Genomic DNA, 22,828 nt, shown 5'->3' on the forward strand with positions numbered 1-22,828 from the left:
CAGTATATTTCATTTCATAGTTTTATATAGTTCACAATAACAACACTGTTCTGAGAAAAATCAATACATGGCAAATATCTCACGTCTTCTGCAGAGTTTCAGAAGGGATCTCAACAGTGTCTCATCTGTGCTCAGACTTGTTTCATCAGATTCCCAAGGATAAATCAGAGATATGCACATTATAGCTTTATATGGTCTGTATGTCAACAATTTGTGTCTATTTTAAATATTTTAAAGGTATAGTTCATCCAAAAATGTAAATTACGCCATCATTTGCGGACCCTCAAGTTGTTCCAAACCTCTATTTGAAGAATGTTGGTAACCCGATGATGGACCACATTGACTTCCATAGTATTTTTTTCCTGATATAGAAGTTAATGGCCTCAGTCAAATGTTGCCAACATTCTTTAAAATATCTTCTTTTCTGTTCAACTGAAGAAATAAACTCATTCAGGTTTGGAACTTGAGGGTGAGTTTGGGTGTTAAACTATCCCTTTAAGAGAAATGTATGAGACAGAGTTGATGTGCAGATGAATGCACTTCAGACTCAATTAAATGTAATGCACAATTAAAGTCACCATGAAATCAAAATCGACAATTCTTTATTTATGAAATATTGCACTATTTAAACAAAATAACTTCCCCTCCCTCATGCAGCGAACATCTCTTCTCTGATGACGAGGGCGGGGCAACCTGTCACTCACATGAGATCCACCAATAGCAAACCACAACCATCCAAACATCCAATCAATTCCTAATTGACAAAATCAAATCCCACCCCAACATTTATTCTTGTTCGAGAAGCCGTTTCACAAATATAGGGCAGAAAAGACAATCGCAACTTCCGTGTCATGCATTTAAAGAGAACAATAAAATATTCCTCTGGGCATAAAAGATGATGCTAGGCTTCATGCACGGCTCTTATGAAGCACTTCCTGAATCAGTATCCAGGCACGTTGCATACAGTAGAAACATGACTCTCTCCATACTTCACTAGAAGTGTTGAAATACTCTTTACACGGGCCGGCTGAAGCACAGCAGAGCTGGACAGCACAATGCACACAATATCCTGGAATGAAATAACAAAATAACACAATAACAAAACCGAGCGATAATCAGCAGGGAACTTTGACTCCCAGACTAGCTGATTAAATTCCTCTGCTGTGACTCTATTGTACCATCTTGTTGAACTTCCGCAGCTGTGCTGTTAAAGTAATGAGCATTGTGCTCATTTAAAGGTCCACGGAAAGGTCCACAGAGGTCTAAGCATCCAAACGGGGTAGAGGCTTCAACACAGGATACTTTGCCCTGGGACGTTTCCAGTGGGTACTCATTTTTGGGGGCTTTGATGTGGTCGCACAGCCAAAATAGGGAGTGACGTGGCTGTCAAACGACACAATTGTTGGGCATTGAGCTGACATTTTGATCCATGTTTGTGATTTTGAAAATGTCTGGGAATGTTTATGATTGTTCAGAGCCATCAGTTAGCATTATTGATCAGTGGCTCTGTTCCAGGACAGAGTGAGCTGACTACACACTGTAGGCCATATTTTGTGGCATATGTGGCATCAGTCCTAAATTTTAGGTAATATAGTTCCTATAATATAAGTCCAATTATTATTATCATACACATTACAACAGAGAAACAAAAATTTAAAGCAAAAAAGACTAAAGAAAAGAAATTTAATGTAATATGCCTATGATAATATATATACACTCACCAGCCACTTAATTAGGTATCTGTTCAACTGCTCATTAATGCAATTATCTAATCAGCCAATCACAAGGAAGCAACTCAATGCATTTAGGCATGTAGACATGGTGAAGATAATCTACTGAAGTTCAAACTGTCCATCAGAATGAGGAAGAAAGGTGATTTAAGTGACTTTGAACGTGGCATGGTTGTTGTTTTTCACACACAGGCATCTCTAGGGTTTACAGAGAATAATCAGAAAAAGAGAAGATCAGAAATAAGTATCCAGTGAGCTTCAGTTCTGTGGGCGAAAATGCCTTGTTGATGCCAGAGGTCAGAGGCGAATGACCAGACTGGTTCAGCTGATAGAAAGGTAACCGTAATAAGGTCTGCAGAAGAGCATCTCTGAACACTCAACACGTCAAACCTTGAAACAGAAGAGCTATGCAACAGAAGACACACCGGTGTCACTCCTGTCAGATCAGAATAGCAAACTGAGGCTACAATTCACACGGACTCACCAAAATTGGACATGGAAGATTGGAAAAACGTTACCTGGTCTGATGAGTCTATTTCTGCTGCGACATTCAGATGGTCAGGTCAGAATTTGGCGAATACAACATGAAAGCATGGATCATCCTTCCTTGTATCAGCGGTTCAGGCTGGTTCTGGTGGTGTAATGGTGTGATTGATATTTTCTTGACACACTTTGGGTCTCTTAGTACCAATTGAGCATCATTTTAATGCCACAGTCTGAGTATTGTTGCTGAAAATGTCCTTACCTTTATGACCACAGTGTATCCATCTTCTGATGGCTTCTTCCAGCAGGATTACACACCATGTCACAAAGCTCAAATCATCTCACAGTGGTTTCTTGAACATGACTATAAGTTCACTAAACTCAAACTCAAACTCCACAGTCACCAGATCTCAATCCAGTAGAGCAGCTTTGGGATGTGGAGGAACAGGAGATTCACACCATGGATGTGCAGATGACAAATCTGCAACTGTGTGATGATATCATGACAATATGGACCAGAATTTCTGAGGAATGTTTACAGCACCTTGTTGAATCTCTGCCATAAATAAAGTGGCCGGTGAGTGTATCTATATTTATTTAAAGCAACTCTGCATGTATCCTTATAGCAAACAAGACCAATCTCAAAATGCTTTACAAGCACAGTGAAACCATCCTTAGAAAATGGAAAAGTGTGAGAAGTGTATATAAATGAAGAGTTCAGATGCAAAAGCCTCTAAGTGCCATCTGAAATTTTCTTCTAGAATGATCATTTTTATCAAGCTCGTATATTTAAGTTCAGTAATTTCACTTAAATGGCAATGAAAATTACCTATTAATAGTCATTTAAGTGAAATTACTGAACTTAAATATATGAGCTTGATAAAAATGACCATTCTAGAAGAAAATTTCAGATGGCACTTAGAGGCTTTTGCATCTGAACTCTTCAAATATATATACTAATATCCATTCTATTCAATATTCATCTAATTTACTTTAGCCTAATATTGCATCATTCGTTTATTGAATCCAATGTTGCAAAGTCACTTTGAATAAAAGCCTCTTGCAAATGCATATAAAAGGCTTAAATGTAAACGTAGAGCATTCAACGTACTAGCTGCATTTGGACAGGGAGCTTGTTGGTTTTGGAACAGATCCAGAGTCAGGCCGTGTGGCACAACCTCACGTCCTATATCCTCTGGCGGCCGTTGTACATCCGTCTTCATGCCTGTTTTAAAGGATTTCTACCAAATTTAGTGCTCAGATTAAAAATAGTACCGTGGCGCCCTCTGAATGTCTCCAGGAGGGCGTCTCCTCGTCCACGGGGGGTAAGGGTGCCCTGGGTCTGCACGTCTACACCGGTGTGCCAGTGTGGGTGCGCTGCAGAAAGATGGCTAAAGGAGATGAAAAGCCTCTGTATAGACTAAATGACCCATGAGTCCATGAACTCGTTTCTCGTCGCATTATATTTCTACAACCAATGACTTATGAAAAGCAAACAAGTCAGTCTGACCTCTATTGTGATTTCTGAGTGGTTATACAATTGACATTGTACTATTCATCATGAATTCAGCAAAAAGGAGCCAAAAAGATAAAATGTCAGCCAAGACTATATTAAAAACAGACTGTGTCCAGACGTATGTCTCGAGACCGGTCTTGGTCTCGAGACACTTTTACGTGGTCTCGGTCTTGTCACGGCCTTGACGGTCTTTGGTCTTGGTCTTGTCTTGGTCTCGGACCTCTCGGTCTTGTCTAGGTCTCGCTGTCTCAGACCAACATAGTGGTCGGGGGATTTAGCAATACAATACTACAATATCCACGACGAAACAACGTTCGATAATGCAACATTATTATCCGCAATGGAACGGATTGAAGCGCGCGTCCGAGTGCTGACAGTGCGGCGTGTGCACGAGCCACACGAGAAAACACTGTATCCGCGGCCACTGATCGCAGCGGCAACGAGCACTTTGATCACTTGGTTTAAAAAACACATATCAGTAACATGATGGGTTTTAACTTCATTTAGGAGTCATTCATTTTGGGTAACTGCACAACTACACAACTGACAGATGACTTTGAGCGCACCGCCAACGGTGTGTGTGTGTGTGTGTTGTGTGTGTGTGTGTAACCATAGCGACAAAACGACCAACTTTCGGATCCCGCACTTAAGCCTATAATTTCGTTTTTAAAAATGTAATTAAGTATTTAAAAGTTGCAGAATGGGTTCATTTGGAGTCTGAGACTCCGAAATCGGCAGAGATAGGCATTTGCTTAGATGAATTTGTGTCTTTGATATCTGTGTGTGTATGTTGTGTTGTTGGTGTTAGACTAAATAAATGGTCTTTTAAATATCATCTGCATATCTCCGTTGTGTTGACTAAACATTAGGCCTAATCCAAGTTTATAATTGTGTATCTTTAATTTGATGTTATACGTTTTCATCTACACATTAATTATAATTTCAATTGGTTACATATTTCTCATTCTTTAGACAGTTGTTGGAGGAGCAAGATGGTGTTGGAGGTGTTTGATGTTTTGTCAGATGAACCAGTCAGTACCAGTCGTGTCAGTCCTCAACAGTACACAAAAGTTAAGGGAGTCTCAATCCTCTAATAGTGCAGTAACAGCCGTCATGCAATTGCTACACATAGTTGATCTCACCCAGTCTGCAAAAACATTTACAGTGAGCTCACAGTCACACACATGACATGGTCTGTCTCTGTATTGTTCTGCCTGTGTAGTTGAAGTAATACCATCTAATATACATTGAATGTAAACTGCGGCTGAACCCTATGCTGCTGTTCTTGAATTCATACAAGTTATTGCTTAGCTTCAACACTAGTCTGTTTTTTTCCCCTCCGGTCTCGACTTGGTCTCGGTCTTGACTTGGTCTGTCTTGGTCTTGGTCTTGGTCTTGTCTTGGTCTCGATACCCTCTGGTCTTGGTAGTGTCTTGGTCTCGGTTTAGGCGGTCTTGACTACAAGTCTACCAGACACTGAGTCAAGATTTGATGACAATCAAAATGATAATAATCATAAATGTTTCTTGAGCAGCAAATCAGCATATTATAATGATTTCTGAGGGATCATGTGACTCTGAAGACTGGAGTAATGATGCTGAAAATTCAGCTTTGCATCACAGGAATAAATTACATTTTAACAGTTTAAATTGTAATAATATTTCACAATATTACTGTTTTTACTGTATTTTTGATCAAATAAATGTAGCCTTGGTGAGCAGAAGAGACTTTCCCCAAAGTTTTGTAGTAGCCTATATTTGTGTGAAGGAAAAAAAAAACAATATATTTGTTTTTTTCCATACACACACTCACGCACGCACACACGCGCGCACACACACACACACACACACACAGTTTTGCTAAATACATATATGGCTTATTGGTTTAATATTTAAGACCTGATCAACTGGAATTTCTGCATACACCATTTATTACTGACAAAAAGTTTTCATTTCAGTAAATGATGACCACAAGGCGACTTTTACTGCAAAACGTTTTTATTTCAACTGACCGCAGAGTATTTGACAGAGGAGCATTTGTACATAAATAAAGGTGCTGGAAAGCACAGCTGTTTGCTCATACAAAATTAAAAAAAGAACATATCATACACTATCTACACACGCCACTTCCCGCTGAGCGGCGCTTAAGAAGGATTGTCAGAAATCCATTTGCACACATTAAAGTCATTGCATTTTTGCATGACATACGTGACAGGAGTTCATAGGAGAAACCGTGTTGAAAGTCTGTCACGGATGTGTCGGTATCATGACCCACTCTGTATTACAACATTCTCCATCTCAAGGTCTGAAATCTTATCGTCCATTCATGGCACATCTTTAATTCAAAATAAGCCTTTTTTCACACACGTATGACTTCTGAATAGCAACTGACCAATCAGCAGCTCTGAATTTGATCATGGGTCATGAGGACACTCAGCCCAGTCCAGCTGCTAAACTGGTAATACGACCCTCAAAACTGTGCAAAACAACAAAAAACAAAGCTTTTTCTCTGTCTAAAACAAAAGACATGCAGATTTATTGTTCCCATAATCTTAAAGGCAGCTATAAAAGTGTTTCAGCACCATTCTGCTCAGGCAAACTTTATCAAAACATCACAATCAATCAAACCTTCTTGCAAAGGGAAAATACTCGGTTTCAATACACTCAAACACACCTACACACAAGCAGACAGCAACACGAACAGCACACTTCTACACAACTACTGCTTCACTCATGAACACAGACACCTAAAGCTTGTGTTTCAAAAACATCATGTTCACATATGCCATGACTCTAGCCAATTCTCTTTATTTGTTCCCCTTCAATTTAATGTTTTGTCCTTCTCTACAAACGTGTGTTTGCAGATGAGGTGCAACTTGGACTGAAAAAATAATACCGATTTTAAGGGGAAAACAATTAAAAACTGTAAAATATTTTGCTAAGTATATGGCTGTGTTCAGAATGGAATACTAGCATACTAGCTACTGCATACTATGTAATATACACTGACTGTACACAGTACTTTTTTTTTAAAGTAGCATGTGAAATTGTATCCAGTATGTAATCATTGTAATCATGACCTCATTAGGTTGTAAGTTTAATTCAGTTCCATCCTTAAAAAGTTCTTAAAAATAGTTATTTTGCATCTTTAATGCAATTTTGTGGTTATCATGGGGTATTTCATGCATATAGAACATTCATACTATGCACACTATACATAACACTGCCAAACTTATTTTCTTAGCATTTTTCATCCTGTTTTCCAGTAATATCTAAATGTATTAAAACGTTTATTAATCAAGTTACATTAACTTAAGCAAAATGACACAAGAAATTAAGTCTTGTTTTCTGAAGAAGAAATCTTCAGAAGTTTTATGCTTAGAACAAATATCTGCCAATGATTCCCTTTTGAATTAAATGTACTTTTCTTACCCAACTGGCAGATATTTTTAATCTTTTCAAAGCTTAAACTCGCTTAATTTTGATATTTAATATTTGTCATTTTGATTTAAGAATGTGTAGATATTTGTACTGGAAAACAAGTCATTTCAAACAGCGGAAAAACTATAATAGTAGTAATACCGAATTGTATAGAATAGTAGTACTGAAACGTGACTCTTTCTGACTCACTGAATCCCTCATAAATTCTTAATCAACACATCAGACAGAGCGACAATCGGTTCAACCTCAACACTCTCATTCCCAGTACACTGTCGCCCTCTGCAGTGCAGCTCTGCTACTGAAAGTCAACTATTAGTTGCATAAAGTTGGAAATAAATAAATAGCCATTACATCAAACGCCCTCATCAATACCATTAACATCTGAAAGCCTTTCACAGTAACAACAAGCTTTTTCAGGAGTAGTTCAAACTTAAAACAGCTTCATGAATTAGTGCTGGGAAATCTGACAAGCAAAAACACACAATATAAAAAGTCATAAACGGTTGTTTAAAAAAAGAATCATTTTCAATTTAAAAAGTCCTAAAGCTGAAGAGATAAGGAATACTTTGGCTTAAATAAACATTGTCAATGACAACAGAAGAAAAGAGCAAAAGGAATAATTTCCTATGAACCTGTGTGTTTCAGTGACTTCGACGTCACTTGTTTCATACAATACATTGTTTTAGACGTCACTCTGCCACACATGGAATGAACTGTTTGTTTAGTAATGCTTAAATACAGAAATAAACAGGTGGAGTTTGGTATCAGTCCTTGGAGAGATTCAAAGGCTACACGAAATGAAACGTAAATAATACTTCAAAATAATTAAATCAGTTTAAAAGTGAATGCAGTTGAGTTTGTTCTTGTTTGAAAAATTATATATATATTATATATCATAGTTACTGTTTTAACAGCAGCATAACATTTCATATAATGCATTAAATTCTGTTTTTAATGCATTATACTCTTTATACTGTTAGTTGTGGGTGGTTGTTAGGCGGCTTTAAAATAAAAATAAAATAAACTCACTTTATTATGAAGCTTTATAATAATTCAGCACTATGGATTTTTTTTAATCGATTATCTGTACACCAGTTAAAAAGCGTTCTCATTCAAACCCGATATTTAATACAAGTTTGTTCGAATCCCTATAAGCCATAAATATTAAGAGCAATAAATAATAGTGATTCTTGCCTTGGTAACTGATTACTCTGTATACTATAAGGCTTCATAAATACCTTTATGATACATTGCATATAAAGCTTCATAGAAAGTGCTAGCAAATAAATATAAAAAAAAAAAAAAAATGCAAACATTTACATTCAAAACAAATCGAATAGTCTTCAACTATAAGGTTATTATCAGCGTTAAGACATCAAAAATGAATGGTGTTCATGAAAATGAAACAAATACAATGTTTTATCAATAATAAAGCCAGTGGCAGCAGTGAGGTACCGTAAAACACACCGCTCTCGTCACATTCCACACCGGCCGCGAAACGCTCTCCGTTTAACATGTTCGCTCCTGTTCCTTACACAACTCTAGTTTATACTGTTTTGGTGGAAACTTGTGGAAGGCAAATTATTAACAGTGCAATTTCACACGTACATTGGCAAAGACCCACAAGCGACCGCTTTCATTATGGCATCGGTGTGCCCTTCCACGCGACAGCTTTCAAGTACAATACATGTGTCCAAGTATCCTAAAAATAACAATATTCAAAATAAACCTGTAATGCCAATGCAAAGGAGAAAATCTCCTCTTGATTTCCTCACATAGTCGTACGCCAACCTCTCAAACTTTGTAGAAAGAGTCCAGGGCGAAGGTGTCTGTCTTGTCTTTTAAGGCCTGAGGTTTAAGTCCCCATATTCGAGTAGGGAGAGTATTGCCACAGTAATGCTGGATGAAATGGGATTACTATGAAATAACATTTGTACAAGGACAAGCTCAGATTTGGCAGGGAATGGGAATCCATGATATAATCACAGGTGATGGATTACATCATAACAGAACAAAAAGTTGTAGACCATAGTGACTTTTTCAATTCTTGTCGTCTTTGCTTTTAAACTAACATTTGATTAAATACTAGAGTTAAAAATTCACACTGATGTTCCACTGTGTTCCCATATTATAAATAAGGCATTTTTCCATTATGGATACATTTAAATAGGTTACAAGAGACCAGATTACTCCTTAACCTCCTTAAATTAAGGTCCATATTGCATAACCTTCAGATCTTACACTTTTTAGACAGTTTTCAAAATGCAGAAAGTGCTATGTGGAAGCCATTTCTTATGGAGAAGAAAACTGGATGTGATAATACTGTTGGACCAGAGTGAAGATCCATAATCAGACAAACAGGGATGTTTCAGGCCGTTTAGATGAGCAGGATTACAAAATGTTTAGTGGTGTTTTCCCACACTGATTGAGGATACAGAGACAGATAGACAAATTATTAGAGGATGCCTTTGATGCATCCATCCTGGCTTTATGGCCCAACACCACTCAATTTACATAAAGCTGAAGCAATCCGTGTGCAAAAATGTTCAGCAAAGATGAACAGACATCCCAAGATTCATCTCAATCCTCCATCGAGGCAGTTGGCACGTTGAGTGAGTTTCAGTCATTGGCATAATGCTGTTTTTGCTTCTTGAAACGTTAAATTCTCAGAGGGTTTCATATAGTGGTCCATTGGCCATTAGTGACTCCTAAAGCTCATTTCTTTGCAACACAGGCCAAACCTCTGTGGTTTAACCACACTCACCTCGAGCCCGGCTCTTCTGCCGGCTGATTGGCTGTTGGGTGTGTCAATCAGTGATGCTTTCCGTCCTTTCAAAGAGTGGCCAAGATCCGTGAGAATGAAATGATGACGGTGAAAGCGGTCTGGCCCACCCCGAACACCAGAGCTTCAAGAGGAGCCATGTCCTTCCCTGCCACACGGTACACAGCCGCCACTGCCGCACCTGACACAGGACAGAAGACAATTATAATGCATGAAGACAAACTTTGGTGTCGGCTTGAGAAATTCTATTCTGAAAGCTTGTGGTTGCTAGGTGGTTTCTATGCGGTTGCTGAGGTGTCCTGGGTGGTTACTAGACGGTTGCTGAGTGTTAAGGATGCATGCTAGTAGGGATTTGGCCGAAGCCGAATACTATCCCAGGTCTTTTTGGTTCCCAGAACATTCGCAGAACGTAAATTTTTGGTTCCCAGAACGTTCTTTTTTTAAGGTTTGTTTGTGGTAAGCCAGAAAACAGAAATATTAAAAATATATAAATATAAATAAAAAAAATTCTCAACGGAAATACGTTTTTGGTTTGTAGAACGTTATTCTAACATTACTTTAACGTTCCCCTAACGTTATTTAAACGCTGTTCTAACATTTCTCTAACCTCTTTACTCCAATATCATTACCCCAGTTGCAAAATAATAACCTAAAAATAACCATTAGGAAATGTTCTGTGTAAGTTATTTTTAGGTTATTTCCCTGCAACGTTCTAGGAACATTATTTTATGGTTGCAAAAAATAAAACCTGAAAAGAACGTTCCTGGAACGTTATTATTTGGTTCTCAAAAAAATAACCAAACGGGAAAAAAAAAAAAAATGTAAGGGGAAAGTTCTGTGTTTGCTGGGATGTTTGGAAAGGAAACAACGGATTCTACGAAGCCCCTAAAGGAACATGGTGATGGAAAAAAATTATGAGGAGATACGTGACAATGACGCTCAGGAATGTTGCACACCAAATCCTCCGACATCGCCCTGTCAATCATCTCTCCTTACTATCTTCACATGATAAATGAAAACTAATGTACTAATGTAAACAACTACTGCAGCAAGCCAAACAATGTCCCTTTAGGGGCTCCGTAGAATAGGTTTTACATTTTCCGTGCCTTTCCAAATTCTGATTTAGGCTTCAGGTACATCTCTAGTTGCCAGGGTGTTGTGACGCAGTTGCTAGGGTGTTCTGGGTGGTTGCTATGCAAACCATATATAATTAGTAATTTATACAGTTTAAACTTAAAATTAAACTTGGTGTGAAATTATTTTTCAATTATACTGTAGGTGTTTAGGGAATTATCTGTTCAGAAGAAACATCCAAAGTTGATAATTAAATTACACATCTCCGAGAGATCTCCAAGTCTACAGAGCCACGAAAGATAAAACCTTCCTCTGGGAAATTGCACGTCTGAAATTGAAATAGATATGTTTTTTCTATGACTGTGACTGTGGTTGTTTGCAAGGTTGATACATTTGAAGCCAAAATAATACATCTATAAGGGGCTGCATTCTACACGTTTGTACATATAAAATCCTACTTATAATGTTAGTCAAGGGTTCTTGCACCAAAAACAGTCATAATCTAGCTTGACTATGACTATTTTTTACCTTCTCTCTGACCCTTACAATTAAACAGGCTGTTTTTGCTTCTGTTTTCTTCTATATGTAAATGCTGTCTCTTATGATTGAATACCATCCTCGGATATGAAACGTGTCACAACATGCCCACCATGTTGCTGAAAACTGGAAACATGAGTTGATATATAAATGTGGGTCATCATGTGTTAATGAATAAAAGATTTCCACCAAAAATCACTAGAGTGGATGTCACTTTAGCCTGGCTCAGCAATTTATGTTCTCTGTTCATCAACTCACACATACGTTATGATAAACAGAAGCTCAAGCATGTTCTCTTGACGTGCAAGAACCAATGAGGTTCGTTCTCGTGTTACGCAGCACGTTTGAGCTTCTGCAAGAACCAATGAGGTTCGTTCTTGTGTTACGCAGCACGTTTGAGCTTCAGCAAGAGCCAATGAGGTTCATTCTCGTGTTACGCAGCACGTTTGAGCTTCTGCAAGAACCAATGAGGTTCGTTCTCGTGTTACGCAGCACGTTTGAGCTTCAGCGAGAACCAATGAGGTTCATTCTCGTGTTACGCAGCACGTTTGAGCTTCAGCAAGAACCAATGAGGTTCATTCTCGTGTTACGCAGCACGTTTGAGCTTCAGCAAGAACCAATGAGGTTCATTCTCGTGTTACGCAGCACGTTTGAGCTTCAGCAAGAACCAATGAGGTTCTTCTCGTGTTACGCAGCACGTTTGAGCTTCTGCAAGAACCAATGAGGTTCGTTCTCGTGTTACGCAGCACGTTTGAGCTTCAGCAAGAGCCAATGAGGTTCATTCTCGTGTTACGCAGCACGTTTGAGCTTCAGCGAGAACCAATGAGGTTCATTCTCGTGTTACGCAGCAGGTTTGAGCTTCTGCAAGAACCAATGAGGTTCGTTCTCGTGTTACGCAGCACGTTTGAGCTTCAGCAAGAACCAATGAGGTTCATTCTCGTGTTACGCAGCACGTTTGAGCTTCAGCGAGAACCAATGAGGTTCATTCTCGTGTTACGCAGCACGTTTGAGCTTCAGCGAGAACCAATGAGGTTCATTCTCGTGTTACGCAGCACGTTTGAGCTTCAGCGAGAACCAATGAGGTTCATTCTCGTGTTACGCAGCACGTTTGAGCTTCAGCGAGAACCAATGAGGTTCATTCTCGTGTTACGCAGCACGTTTGAGCTTCTGCAAGAACCAATGAGGTTCGTTCTCGTGTTACGCAGCACGTTTGAGCTTCAGCAAGAACCAATGAGGTTCATTCTCGTGTTACGCAGCACGTTTGAGCTTCAGCGAGAACCAATGAGGTTCATTCTCGTGTTACGCAGCACGTTTGAGCTTCAGCGAGAACCAATGAGGTTCATTCTCGTGTTACGCAGCACGTTTGAGCTTCTGCAAGAGTTCGTTCTTGCGTGTCAAGCAGGATCCTTTGAGCTTATGTTTATGTTCACTAATCAATGTTTATAGGTGAATAAAAGCCTAAATTCATTCTTTTCATCATATAAAGCGATTCATAGTGATTAGTTTTACGACCTCTTTATGAACTTTTTGAAGCGTCAAAGTGATAGTTGCGTAGTTGTAAATGGGGGACAGAAAACTCACAGATTTCATTAAAAGATCTTCATTTGTGTTTGGAAGATGAACAAAAATCTTGTGGGTTTGGAACGACATAAGGGCTAGTAATTACTGTAATGACATTTTTTCTTTTTTGGATGAATTAATCCTTTAATGTATACAGTATGAATATTAATGTGAGTAGCTCTTTTAAAAAAATGTCATCAATTACACACACACACACGCATTAACTGACTAAATGTTTATGTCTCTAACTTTCTCCCTCTCTCTCTCAGCCAGATCCATATTAATATTAAAGCAGACCTCTGGGAACGAGCACTTCGGCATAGGGTTATTTTTGAATCAAACTACATTTGTGCTAGACTGGAGAACAGCTAACAGCTATAGTTCATTGACACCCTGCCCAACTAGACAGTTGTCCCTGAATGTCCCTAAAACATTTTCCATTCTAATGCATTTTATCAGTCACAGATACTCTCTAAAAACCACACAGAACACCTCAGCAACTGAATAGCAACACCCCAGCAACCTCCCAGAACACACTAGCATCATGGCGGTGAACTATGAATGAGAAAATGTAAACATTTTGTTGGATCAGAAACATTTCCCAGTCTCACGGTGACTTGATTACAACAGCAAAATTGTGCGTTAATGAATCATGCACAAAAAGACCATGCACATTTATTGATTTTGAGTTCATGTTGTGTTCGAGAACATGCACACTTGACTTAATGTGCTGATATTGTCCGATAAGAAGAGCAGAAGTGTGCGAGTACTGACTGGTGATGACCCCTCCGGTGAGCGAGGCCAGGAAGCCCACGCTGATGAGCACCAGTGTGATGAGCCGTCCTCTCTTATGACGCTGCAATGTCACACACATCAGCAGACCCACGGCGCTGTGAACCAACAGAGAGGAGAATAGACACCACAGGAACACCCAGTACCACATTTCTGCAGAGACAACACACACACACACACAGAGAGAGAGAACAAACTAGTTAGAAAGTTTGTTCAGGAAGCACGTGCATGAATATGTCAGATGCGTGGCCATCCGATTTTATATAAAATGTTTAACTTTTGGCTGTTCAATCCAAGAATGAGTCAAAAAATACAAAAGTAGTTTAGTAGAATAGTTATTCGTGCGTGTTTTTTTCTTTAAAAAAGTTCTGCTTTCTGCTTCTTGAGTGAAGAGGAACTACAATGTGTTAAAGAAACACTAACACAGTTCTGCAACACACTTTATCTCTATTTATTAAAGTTAACAGATTGCAACAGTTTTTGTTATGAGATCACATTAATCTGTCATTTATTTGAATTACTTTTAAAAATATATTTTATGTGACTTTATTGTCTCACCCTCATCCCACACCCAGACTTTCAATCTCATAATGCGAATATTTAATTATACGCAAATTATGACTGTCACTGAGTTTTGATGTTATTTTCACCACGACCAGCAATTTTCCCACTAATTAATAAATAATAATCTAGGACTATAAAGGTAGTGTACTTGGTTACCAAGGAGAAGAGCAGAAGATGAAGACAAAGATTAAATGTTGTTCTTTCGAACTTTCTACTTATCAAACAATCATGAAAAAAATGCATCATGGTTTCCACCAAAATAGGAAGCAGCATAACTGATTTCAACATTGATGATAATACAATTTTTTCTTGAGCAGCAAATCATCATATTAGAATGATTTCTGAAGGATCATGTGACACTGAAGACTGGAGTAATGATGCTGGAAATTCAGCTTTGATCACAGGAATAAATTACATTTTAAAATATATTCAAAAAGAAAACCGTTATTTCAAATTGGAATAATATTTCACAATATTACTGTTTTGAATTTTTTATCAAATAAATGCAGCCTCGGTGAGCAGAAGAGACAAGAATCCGTTAAAAAGAAGAATCCAGATTTTTGAAAGGTACTGTAATGAGGTAAAAATGCAAAAAAGCATGAAAATATCATTAATTGTGTGTGTGTGTGTGTGTGTGTGTGTGTGTGTGTGTGCGTGTGTGTGCGTGCGTGCGTGCGTGCGTGTGTTTAGGAATGCTGGAATTGAAATTTGCCACAGCAAGACAAATGAATGAGTCAGTCCAAAATGTTTCAAATGTGATTTCCACCACATAATATTAATAAACACAATTTCAGACGTGGTGCACATGACATTTGTTGGCAGAAAAAATAAGTAAATAATAATAAATCAGTGGGGAAAAAAAGAGACAAAAATGACAGAATTCTTCTATGATGTATGGATATGCACACTTGGAACAAAGTCAATTAAATAAACAAAAATTTTATAAATGTTCACAAGACGATGCTCATAGTTGAAGAAATGCTTGTGAGAGTCTCCAGTCAGAACCCATCTTAACCGAGCAGAACACACTGTTTTTACAACAGTGAACCTCGATAAATACTCTCCCACTATCACCAACCTCACTTTCTCATAAACTGTCAGGTCCACTTTCATATACTCTCTCTCTTTATCACTCTATATACGTCTCTCAGTCCTCCATTGGCTTGGAGACTGTTGTTATTTAAGTGCCTGGTCCACACAGATCAGAGGAGAGTAAATGATCTCCACTGAGAGAGATTCAGACGGCTCTGGATCGTTCCAGAAGATTCCATGACATGGACCGGCATCTTTGCTCAACAACAAAACTGATGATCAAACTGCTGTTGTCATGAACTCTGGGAAATGCAGCTCCACATAAATGAAAAATGCTTGAGAAACCAACACGCTCGGGCAGAAATACTGCTGACAGCTGTAATTTAACATGTCAAAGCAAACGCGTCAAATAACGAACTGCATAGTTGCACATGAAACGCTGTATAGTGCTGATCAGAGCGCTTGTACCCTGAAGCATGAAGAGACATTGTGCCATTAACACCCTGTGTTCATTCAACACAGAAATGAATTTTCAGCATCATTCCTCCAGCCTTCAGTGTCACATGATCCTTCAAATCATTCTAATATGCTGATTTGCTTCTCAAGAAACATTTCTGATTATTATAAATGAGTAAAACCATTTTTGCTGCTTAATATCTTTGTGGAAACTGTGATACAACTACTGTTCAATAGTTTGGAGTAGGTTTTTTGAAAGAAATTAATACTTTTATTCAGCACGGACATTAAATTGATCAAAAGCGACAGCAAATACTTTTTATATTGTTACAAAAGATTTCTATTTTGAGTAAATGCTGCTCTTTTCAACTCTCTTTTGAACTCAACTAGTCATCAAAGAATTCTACAAAAATATGAAGCAGCAAAACATGTTTTCGACAAATTCAAATTGTTTCTTGAGCAACTCAAGCATATTCTCAGCTTATTAGAATGATTTTTCACACACACACACACACACACACACACACACACACACACACACACACACACACACACAGTATATATATTTATATGGTCTGTCTAAAGATTCCGATTGGTTGGAGGGTGTGCAATAAAGCCGTTTAATGCACAGGTCAGTTTAATCACCGTTCTATATTATTGCGCTGTTTTCATTATTTTATAAATATTAATTAATTAACTTCGCTATTGAATCGCTAGAATATATTACTCAGCAAGGACGTTGTAACCACAGTTTTTTAAGTAATTAAACTCACAGCTTCATTGCTAGAAGAGAGACACTGCAAAGATGCAGGTAATTCATAATTCACACACACACACACACACACACACACACACCTCATCTCTCTATAATATTTATTTGAATGAATCTCTCGCGATAGGCTGATCCATTCAAATAAATGTTATAATTTAATCAAATAAATGTAACCTTACCGCACTACTTTATCTCTGTGTCTGATTTAAAGCTGACAGACAGAAAGCTAGATCTAATGAGTGGTAGCCGATATATACTGTATATTCTCTGTGCATTAGATCATGAGTGATATGTGAAGGCCGAGTATGTAACCCATACTGCATTTAAACCAACCAAGTTGAGTGCACACACATTAGGAGTAGTGAGTAGTGAACACACACACAGCAAACCGTGGACAGCCATTTTTGCAGTGGCGCTCAGAGAGTGATTGGGGGTTAGGTGCCTTGTTTGAGGTCAAGGTCCTGTCATTTCCTCCCGGTATTGAGAATCGAACCTGCAACCTTCGGGTTTACCAGTCTGACTCTCTAACCATTAGGCCATGACTAAGCATCATCTATGTGTAAATGACTAAAGACTGACACACAAACACAATGTATTGATTAAGCTATAACCTGCCGCTCACATGCCAAGTGAGACGTAACGTCCAGACAGAGAAGGCTTTTGTGCTGGAGGTCTGTAAACACACACACACACACACACCCTGTTATCAGTAAGCTGGGCCAGACTGGGCAGAAAAGCCTCAGATCATCCATGATCAGCCAAAACTGAATGATGCTGATGGAAAGTATTCCTTCAATGTACTACTGACCCACAGAGAGACACTCATTTTTACCTACAAATGCATATAACACTATTAAACTATGAAGAAGCAAACAAAAGTAAACACTGAACAGAAACGCGTGACAGGTTATGGTAGGTTACTCTAATTTATTCAACAACATAGACCATCAGGACATATTTTGAAGGTCATCTTGTCACAAAACAAGAGGGATGGGTCAATGTAAAGCGTTCGCTTGTGAAAGGCCTCTTTGAACACCCTGGGTTTTTGTCGTGTCAACAAAGCAGTTTCCGAGGTGACAAAAAGCCTCTTTTGTCAAGCTGTCAATGGTCATAGTCAGTGACAATGTTCTTTAACATCAGCACAGTACAAACAGCCAAAATTCTCATTCCAATTAAGCGAGCACGCATAAACAAACATGCTATAACCTAGCGCTATCTCACTCTGTGGAGAACCACAATAAACATAGCCAAATGCTAAACGAGATAATGATCACCAAACAAGAAGTAAAGTTGTCACACATGTCTACTGCTAAAAGGGTTTAAACTTTTTATGAAAGCGTTCAGTTTCTACTTCCACACAGGAAACTCAATAGATGCATACTGAGATAATTACAACTTCATTGGGGGTATAATGGATGTTTCTATGTTGGTTTTGATATCACAGTGAGGTCGTATTATTAGCAGTGTCTGGCAGACGATAAAAATACAGACTTGCACTAAAAAAGAATCAACCACAACCCCTAATGTTGTGACTGAGTTTTTCCACAGGAAACCAGTTTTCTTTAGAGATATTTATTCTTGGAATATGCATTAACATGTTGTTGTTGTTTTTTTAAATATAAATTATGAATACTTTAATTCAGCAAGGATGAAGCATTAAATTAAACAAGACATTTATAATGTTACAAAAAATTTTTTTTTTTTTTTTTTAAATGCTCATCAAAGAATCCTGAAAAAAAGACACGGTTTGCACAAAAATATTAAGCAGCCCAACTGTTTTTTTAGCATTGTTAATAATCAGAAATGTTTCTTGAGCAGCAAATCAGCATATTAGAATGATTTCTGAAGGATCATGTGACACTGAAAACCAACGTTTATAAGAACACACTGTTTACCCAAAGGCACAAACAACTGCTAAGGCAGAACTCGGTCTCCTTCATAAACAGCAGAAGGAAATTAAATGACTAAATAGGCTTGTTTCACTGACCAAAACAGGAAACGCCATTAACTTTCCTCTCGAGTCATAATCTCCCTGCGTTCTCTGAGTCTCTGTGCTTCTGCACCTGTGCTGTTCCTTCACATCATCACAAAAAGTGATGCGTAACATCTGAACACAGCTGTCTCTGTCAGCGGCGGGGGGGCTGAGGTTCATGTTCTAACCAATGCTGAGGTGCCACCTCACCCCATCACGTTCTTCAGTATTTTGTCATTATTTACTATGCAATTGCACAAATAAATGTATGGTACTTTTTTGGTCACTGTTGGAATGACACAAGGGTGGGTGAGTAATAAATGACTTTTTTTTATTCATGAGTGAATTATTTGCTATCTCACATGCTACCCGTCCTGCAATTCTCTCTCAAGTTGCATCATGTGTTGCGTCATGCCAGATGTCCACCACAAGATTGCAAAAAATATAATCTGGGTAAATCTCGGAAGTGAAAGGATGGGTGTGTGTCGTGCCTCATGCACCGTAAAACCAGCGTACACTTGTTCTCTAGAAATGCTTCATGCTGCCTTCCAGTCACATTCACTTACCTGCTGTGGTCTGGCTTTTATATTACATCACATTGTTCAACCAGACTCCAGTTTTATGCTGGAATCATAAACCAGTTTTGCTTCAGGACCCAGATTTTACATCAAGTGACCCAACAAAATACAAAAAAACTCCATCGCACAAATGTAAACAAGATATTTTAAAAATGGACTGTATATATATATATGTGTGTGTGTGTGTGTGTGTGTGTGTGTGTGTGTGTGTGTGTGTGTGTGTGTGTGTGTGTGTGTGTGTGTGAAATAGAAATCTTTTGTAACATTATAAATGTCTAGTAATTATTACATATGTGTATATTCATGGTTTTATGCACTTTTTGGGTCATAACCACAGTCTATGGTCAGAACTCACCAATTAAGAACCACTGCAATCAGTCAAAAACAAATCATAACACAACAAAATCATTTAAGGAAAGGAAAATATTATTGCTGTAGTTGTTCATACAACTATGGGTGTATAGTAGCTATCTAATCTGGACCCTTGAAAAGGAAATGAAGTGTTCTTTGGGAGCTTATGGGGAGGTTTTTCCATGGAAGGTTACACCCTTGTCAATGAATAGATGTTTTTACACAGTGTTTGTAGCCTGGTCTCACTCATGTCACTAGTCAATAGCACACAATCTACAAGGCAAGACTGTATAATGCTGCACAACAGAAGCCCATGAGCACAGTATCATGTGGAGACCAATATGGTGAAGGTAATTACTAATGATTACTCCACTACACGAGGCAAGAGCCGCCAGAAACGATGCAATGACTCAAGATTAACTAAAGATTGATGGGTGGCACAATGCTTTTTAGAGGTTCACGTCGGACTGGCTGAATGCATTAGAGCACTACGGTCTACGGTCAAAGCTTTTACTTCTAATACACAAAAAACAGACATCTCACAGTCAGGTGCATGGGGAACTATTCTTACTATAACACATACTATAGTTATTCAGATAACAAAAAAAGTAATTTTTTTGGACATGGTGCCATGGTAAAACTATAATTTAGACACAACTATGATGGTAATACCATGGTATTTGTTAAAATACGGTACTAAAAATAAAAAGAAATGTAAGAAAAACCTAAAAAATATCATATATGTGAAAATGATACATAGGCTACCTTGATACCGAATGATTACCATGTTATAGCATGTTATTTGCCAAAACAAAAAATATATACTACCCTCACGAAAAGTACTTTGGCAATATCATTACCGTGTTTTCTGAACATGTTCCAAGATAAAATCATATTTTTCCCACATTTACCATGGTCTTCTTCACTATGATGTTTTATATATAGGCAGGCTATCAAAGCAGACTGCACACACACGATGCCACGATGTACAGTATAGTTCACTGGCAATACACACTTCCTATTATATTAAGTACTGCATGCAATACTATACATGATGTATTATTAATTTAGCATGTAAGCACAGAGTATACAATGTGATGTGAAGTGTGACCTTGTTCAGATGGGATGCGCACAGCTGCTCGTGTTCCTGCCGGTACAATAGACTGACCGGTGTGTGGAGAGGCGTGTGCGCGCGTCTGGATGACACACATGAACTCGTTTCACCCGATCTGTCTCCTCTCGTGAACGTACCTGTGAAGTGCTGTAGGGTCGGTACCGTGCCCTGGACCCACAGGCTGAGCACTTGCTGCACCGAGAGATTAATGGAATAATCCTTATTCATGTTCGCGCTGGGCGGCTGGAGCACGGCCCTCTTGCTCAGATATCTGACCGAGAATGGGGGACACATGGAGCCGGTTCACCGGGGCCGCGGCTCGCTGGAGGAGGATGGCGGAGCGCCGGTCCGTCTGATCAGCTGCTGCTCAGGGGCCATGATGGGTACGGCTGACACACACACGCACACACACACACTGACTCTCACTCACCACACACATTCACACACACCAGCAGCGCTTCTGGATGGCGCTTAAAGGCGCAGCGCTCTTAAAGGGAGGTGACCATCACATTTTACACTACGATCAAATACAGCAGTTTATGAATGAATGATAAGAAAATAATAATTACTTAATTCAGCTATATATATATATATATATATAGTACCTAGTTAAACTATCTGTTAAATACTACTACTATAATTGTAGTAATTTAAGCAATATTAAATAATGTAACAACAATAGCAACTGTTATAGATGCATAGATAATTAAGTAAAACCAAATGCTATACAATTTGTATAATTAAATGTCAATTATATATAATATTAAATAAATACGACTATTACTACCACTACTACTGCAAGCCTAATAATATTAGCAATTTCTGCAATATTAAATAACAATAATATTAATAAAAAAACAATTATAATTGTTATTGTGGTTATTAATATTATAATAGGATAATAATAATGCTTTAAGTTAAGTTAAACCAGATTCTATATAAAATAATATTAATTTGTATATTTTAATATCAGTTAAATATTTAATATAAAATAATAATAATAATTGTTGTTATTATTACTGCTAATAATATTAACAGCAACAATAATAAATTCATAATTATTTGATTACATACAACTTATTGATATATGATTTGATTTTGTTTACATTAGCTACTACTACTACTACTACAATAATAATCTTCATCACCATCATCATCATCATCATCATCTAGAATATTTTCTAGTCTTGCCTCCTCTTACTAAGTGAGAAAAGTTGTTGCTGTTATGGAAAATTTGTGCCAAATAAAACCAATCTATTTTTTAGAAACATCTTACCATCTTTGCTATCTAGGAAGTGTAGTATTATTTAATTTATTTAGGAAATGCTCAGACATTAATATTACTTCTTAATGTCTGAGCATTTCCTAAATAAATTGAAGAAGCTTTCCTAAGCTCCTGGCAGTTTGTGGAAGAGATTATAGGCTTAAAGATGTTCCCTGTAACTACACATACATAATAATTTAGCAAATACAGATTGCACTACATATGCCAAAGCACTGAAATGTAAGAAAAAAAATGTGCTGCCAATCTAACCTCATACAAAGGTCTATTAATCATGCAATACTAAACATAAAAGTAAAATAATGCTCTTAGATTTTTTGGGGGGTAGGACAATGAAGTTCCCAGAACAGGTTCATGGACTCGGATTAAAACGTAAATATGAGATTTTCAGTGACATAAGCGGAGCAGCTTCTGTTCCTCAAACACACACACCCTGATCATTTTCCCACTATTTATCCGCCTGACATTTGAGCCTACACTTGTATTACCTTACAAACCCAAACCTCTCCGTTTCTGCTTTCTCATTGTAAAAACGCTCCATTGTAGGAACAATATGAAATTATGTCTGAATCGGAGGTCACGTGAGGAGCCCAGAGAACACCACACCAAAGGACTGGATGGATTAGTTTGAAGGCAAACACCTGACACATGATCAGAGCCGGGATAGGAATGACTTCTGGACCTTTTGTGAAGAAATCCCAGCTCCTCTAAATGGCCGAAGGGTGTGTTTCCAAAGGCAGAAGAAGGAATCGTTCAACTCCATGAGCATTGTGGGACTTAAAATCATCATTTG

General features: G+C 38.0%; 1 protein-coding gene across 2 annotated transcripts; it reads right to left on the bottom strand.

The window, feature by feature from the left end:
* Window positions 1-5,704: 5,704 nt before the first annotated feature.
* tmem170b (transmembrane protein 170B) lies at window positions 5,705-21,047 on the bottom strand (the record flags this gene model as incomplete). 2 transcript variants are annotated; one of them, XM_084130969.1, is made up of 3 exons in its annotated part: window positions 5,705-10,132; window positions 13,897-14,067; window positions 20,891-21,047. In XM_084130969.1, 3 exons carry the CDS (start codon window positions 21,045-21,047, stop codon window positions 10,002-10,004), a joined length of 459 nt encoding a protein of 152 aa, XP_083987095.1. In that variant the 3' UTR covers window positions 5,705-10,001. The 2 variants fall into 2 exon arrangements, with proteins under 2 accessions (XP_083987095.1, XP_083987096.1); XM_084130970.1 differs by having other exon boundaries at window positions 20,751-20,891.
* Window positions 21,048-22,828: the final 1,781 nt, after the last annotated feature.

This window comes from Abramis brama (assembly GCF_963993115.1).
Source record: "Abramis brama genome assembly, chromosome: 12".
In the NCBI taxonomy this organism is placed as follows: Eukaryota; Metazoa; Chordata; class Actinopteri; order Cypriniformes; family Leuciscidae; genus Abramis; species Abramis brama.